Consider the following 5,940-nt stretch of genomic DNA (forward strand, 5'->3'; position numbering starts at 1 on the left):
TTTATTGAATTCACTGAATTCAGGTTATTAGATGGGTAATATTTTAGAGCTGGGTACTGAACTATGGATTGGATATATACCGAAGATGTTGAGGATGCATTGCTTCGAAGGCTATAGAAGCTTTTGCCTTTGTTGTTGTTGTTGTTATTAATATTATTGTTATTATTATTGTTATTGTTATTATTGTTATTATTAGTGCAGTAGTAGTAGTAGTAGTAATATATATGTGCATATATATATATATATATATATATATATATATATATATATATATATATATATACATATATACATATATAGGCATATGTATATGCATTACACACACACACACACACATATATATATATATATATATATATATACATATATATATATATATATATATATATATATATATATATATATATATATATATATATGCGCATATCAATTATTGCTATTAAATACGTTGAGGATAAAAACAGGAAAAAAAAACATGTAATAAAGGTTTAAAGGTTGCTCAAATATGGCTAAGGCAAGGGACACGGGCAATGACCTAGCCCGCTCTCCACCCAAGCTAGGACCAGGGTGGGCCAGGCAATGGCTGCTGATGAGTGTAGGTGTAGTTCAATGTTTAGGTTGAGTCCATAGATCCATTATTTTACATAATCCCTAGATATTGTTTTAAGGGGGTTTATGGACAAATGTCTATCTCTCGATTTACTGGTCCGAGCCCAGAGGGCCACAACAGTTTCTTGTCCCCTTCAACATATTACAGTTATCGACCGAGACCTTTGGTTGGAATATATATATATATATGTGTGTGTGTGTATGTGTATATATATACACACATTATATATATATATATTATTGTCCTTTAAGCTACACCACCAATCTCCCCCATATAATAAAGGCAAGTTTATGGCATTGTGTACAATATATATATATATATATATATATAAATATATATATATATATATATATATATATATATACATATACATATATATACATGCATACATATACCAAGGCACTTCCCCCAATTTTGGGGGGTAGCCGACATCAACAAATGAAACAAAACAAAAAGGGGACCTCTTCTCTACGTTTCTCCCATATATATGTGTATGTATATATATATATATATATATATATATATATATATATATATATATATATTGCATACAATTCTTTCTTGTCACGCTAAGCGGTAACCACTCGGAAACGACAATCTCCCACAAATTGCCAAACTTCCGTCTAGTAGTTAGGACCAGGGGAGAGGATGGGAAGGGTTGAATCTGTGCGTGCGTATGTGCATATCTATCTAAATGTATAACCATTTTTGACGGATTGCATACACTATTTATGCAGCATTTGCTCACATGTTGCTGGCATAAGGCCTGCTTGAGCAACTCCTGCTCACCTGAATGCCCAGAGTTGCGTCTTGAGGGGCATGAAGTGCCAAGTGTGAGAGATGGCAACGCGGACTTTGTCTACCCAAACCTCTGAAATGATTAAATTAGTTATTAATTGTGAAGACAAAATAGTTTGAATTAAAATGATTATTAATTTTGAAGACAAAATACTTTGAATTGATTATTAATTGTGAAGAGAAAATAGTTTGAATGAAATTGATGATTAATTGTGAAGACAAAATAATTTGAATTAAATGGATTATTAATTTTGAAGACAAAATAATCATTTAATGTGAAGACAAAATAGTTTGAATTAAATTGATTATTAATTGTGAAGACAAAATACTTTGAATTAGATTGATTATTAATTGTGAAGACAAAATAGTTTGAATTAAATTGATTATTAATTGTGAAGACAAAATACTTTGAATTAAATTGATTATTAATTGTGAAGACAAAATGGTTTGAATAAAATTGGTTGTTAATTGTGAAGACAAATTAGTTTGAATTAAATTGATTATTAATTGTGCAGACAAAATAGTTGGAATTAAATTGGTTATTAATTGTGAAGACAAAATAGTTTGTTTGAATTAAATTGATTATTAATTGTGAAGTCTAAATAGTTTGTTTGAATTAAATTTATTAATTGTGAAGACAAAATTATTTGTTTGAATTTAATTAATCATTTAATGTGAAGACAAAATAGTTTGTTTGAATTAAATTAATAATTGATTGAGAAAAAATATATTTTTATAAAAATTAGATTAATTATCAATTGTGAAGACAAAATAGTTTGAATTCAATTGTTAATTATCTGTGGAGACAAAATAGTTTTTGTTTGAAATAAATTAATTATTAATTGTGAAGACAAAGTAGTTATTTGAATTAGATTAATTTTTAATTGTGAATACAAAATATTTTTTTTGAATTAGAGTGATTATTAATTATGAAGACTTGATAGTTTATTTAAATTGAATTAATTATTTATTGTGAAGACAAAATAGTTTGAATTAAATTAATTATTAATTGTGAAGACAAAATATTTTGAATTAAATTAATTAATTGTGAAGACAAAATATTTTGAATTAAATTGAGTATTAATTGTGAAGACAAAAGTTGTTTGAATTAAACTAATTATGAAAACAAAATCGTTTGTTTGAATTAGATTAATTATTAATTGTGAAAACTAAATAGTTTGTTTGAATTAAATTAATTATTTATTGTGAAGACTAAACAATTGGTTTGAATTAAATTATTTATTATTAAGTCAAAATTAGTTTGAATTAAATTATTTATTAATTGTGAAGACAAAATAGTTTGTTTAAATCAAAATGTTTCATATCATTAAAACTTTGGTATTATGGACCAAATTGAAGAAAAGAGAAATTTTCGGACATCTGGTGGATGAAAGTAATTGAAAATTAATGAAAATAGGAGGCAAAAACAACAACAACAAATGCAACTGTTTCTAGTCTACTGCAGGACAGAGGCCTCAGACGTGTCTTTATTCATGTCTGGGGTTTGGCCAGATTTTTTCAAAATTGAATTTATAATTGTGAATGAAATAATAGCGGTTTAAACTTAATTTGATTCAGTTTAATTAAATTTAGATAGTTCATATACTTAAAAACCGGGTATTATTAATAACAAATGCAGCCTTTTCTAGTCCACTGCAGGACAAAGGCCTCTGACATGTCTATTCATAGCCCGGGTTTGGCAAGTTTTCATCCCCCATGCTACCCAGTGTGGATTGGTGATGGTGGGAGATCTTCGTCTGTTTGCTTACAGCTAACCAACCTAGTATGGGTGTCCCATTAGTGGCGTTGCCAGTTCTCTTGGGTCATTTTTCAAAGCATACCTGGCTTGACCGCTTCAATCTATGGGCGAGCCAAGAAAAGGAGAAAAGGGTCTCAGCTAATAAGTCATTCACCCGGATTTGAACGGTCTAAGAATATAACCCAAGGGGTTACTGCACTGTAATTGTTCAGTGACCACTCTCCACTTGCTAAGGGTAGAAGAGAATTTTAGCTATGGTAAGCAGCTCTTCCAGGAGAAGGACACTCCAAAATCAAACCACTGTTCTCTAGTCTTGGGTAGTGCCATAGTCTCTGTACCATGACCTTACACTGTCTTGGATTAGAGTTCTCTTGCTTGAGGGTACACTCGTGCATACTATTCCATATAATTTCTCTTCCTCTTGTTTGGTTAAAGTTTATATAAGAGATATTTATTTTAATGTTACTCTTAAAATATTTTTTGTTTTTCCTCACTAGGCTATTTTCCCTGTTGGAGCCTCTGGGCTTATAGCATCCTGCTTTTCCAAGTAGGGTTGTAGCTTAGCAAGTAATAATAATAATAATTTGATACTCTCTTTCAATTGTTTCCTTCGCTATTTTCGTTTTCAACCACGTGGTGACAACAAAGTTGAAACTCTTAGACTTAATAAAGAGATTATCACACTAACAGAAATAATCTTAATTTTAATATCAACTAAATTCATTTATCAATTCTGATTGATTATTAAAAGACACGGTTCTAAATAAAGGATTTAATTAACTAAGTTTAATATAGTATAATTACATTGGTGATTGTATTGTTATAGAATTTAATTAATTGACAATTTTTTTTTACAACAAAGTTTCAGTTATCAAACCTGTTATGGTGACTCTTCGTCAGATGAAATTAGTTCTATCACAAGAGATTCAATGAATTCGTTAATACAGACGTCATTTTTCATGTCTTCCTTTATTCCAGCTCTGACCAGGTTGTGGAATGATCTTCCTAATCGGGTAGTTGAATCAGTAGAACTTCGAAAGTTCAAATTCGCAGCGAATGTTTTTATGTTGAACAGGCTTGCGTTAGTCCTTTATAGTTTATAAATTAAATATGTTGTTAATGTTTTTAAAGTATTTTATTTTAATTTTCATTACTTCTTATACTGTTTTTTTTTATTTCCTTATTTCCTTTTCTCACTGGGCTATTTTCCCCTGTTGGAGCCCTTGGGCTTATAGCATCTTGCTTTTCCAACTAGGGTTGTAGTTTAGCTAGTAATAATAATAAATTTCCTTTACTCTCTGGGCTATTTTTCCCTGTTGGAGCCCTTGGGATTATAGCATCTTGCTTTTCCAACCAGGGTTGTAGCTTAGCTAGTAATAATAATAATAATAATTAGTATGCACAATATCCTTCACCCAATTTTCAGTAGTGATGGATTCCAAAGCTCCTTTGACGTCCTTCATTCTGTAATTGTTTCATGACGCAACACATTTCTTCACCTGAGCCCATAGTCTCGGGTAGTGCCATAGCCTCTGTACCATGGTCTTCCATTGTCCTGGGCTAGAGTTCTGTTGCTTGAGGGTACACTCGGGCACACTGTTCTCTCTTATTTCTCTTCCTTTTGTTTTGTTCAAGTTTTTATAGTTTATATAGGAAATAATTATTTTGATATTGTTACTGTTCTTAAAATCTTTTCATTTTCCTTGTTTCCTTTCCTCACTGAGATATTTTTCCCTGTTGGAGCCCCTGGTCTTATAACATCCTGCTTTTCCAACTAGGGTTGTAGCTTAGCAAGTAATAATAATAATAATAATGATAATGATAATAATGATAATAATAATAATATACATTATATATATATATATATATATATATATATATATATATATATATATATATATATATATATATATAAAGGCCCATAGAAGAAATTAAATAAATCAAATTAATCACCATATTTCGGCCAATGTACATTGGCCCTCTGTATTGGCCGAATAATACTGAATAATTTGATTTATTTAGTTTCTCTTATGGGTATTTCAAAGAAACATTTTAAATGGTTTCATTACATATAGAAGAAATAGATTCTTTATATATATATATATATATATATATATATATATATATATATATATATATATATATATATATATATACAGTACATCCCTACATTCTGATACTTACCTCCCCGCAACATCCAGTCTTTGCCCTCCTTCGTATCGGAGATGTGAAACAGCGTCCCCCTGGTGTGTAAGTAGAACACCTTGAACCTGGCGCAGAGGGTGAGTGAAAATACCTGACGGGACCGGCTCAGGACGCCCTCGTAGACGCCCACGGTGTTTAGAGTCCTCTGACCGTCCTCCTGAAAGCGGACGACTTCGATGCTCTCCACGCGAGCTGGGGAAGGATATATAAGAGGAGCTTGTTGAGCATTACTTGATGGAAGCGACTGGGTGCAGTCCAAAATCTTTAACATGCTTTGCTTACAAGCATTATAATAATAATAATTATTATTATTATTATTATTATTATTATTATTATTACTTGTCAAGCTACAACCCTAGCTGGAAAAGTAGGATGCTATAAGCCCGAGGGCTCCAACAGGGAAAATAGCACAATGAGGGGAAAAATAGGAAATAAACTGCGAGAGATGTTTAAAAAATAATAACATTAAAATAAATCTTTCATATATAAACTATAAAAACTTGAAGATAATAAGAGGAATAGAAATAAGATAAAACAGCATGCCAGAGTGTACCCTCAAGCAAGAGAA

The 5,940-nt window shown here is 30.6% G+C and overlaps 1 protein-coding gene across 1 annotated transcript in view; it reads right to left on the minus strand.

Annotated features, from left to right (window-relative positions):
- LOC137637883 (uncharacterized) overlaps window positions 1–5,379 on the minus strand; it is a 16,591-nt gene extending 11,212 nt beyond the window's left edge. Inside the window, exons 1-2 of the mRNA XM_068369992.1 lie at window positions 5,352–5,379; window positions 1,400–1,481 (exon numbers count right to left, since the gene is read on the minus strand). Coding sequence (XP_068226093.1) covers window positions 1,400–1,481; window positions 5,352–5,364 — 95 coding nt within the window. The 5' untranslated portion in view covers window positions 5,365–5,379. The remainder of the gene's footprint in view (window positions 1–1,399; window positions 1,482–5,351) is intronic.
- Window positions 5,380–5,940: the final 561 nt, after the last annotated feature.

Source organism: Palaemon carinicauda, chromosome 3, assembly GCF_036898095.1.
Source record: "Palaemon carinicauda isolate YSFRI2023 chromosome 3, ASM3689809v2, whole genome shotgun sequence".
NCBI classification, from domain to species: Eukaryota; Metazoa; Arthropoda; class Malacostraca; order Decapoda; family Palaemonidae; genus Palaemon; species Palaemon carinicauda.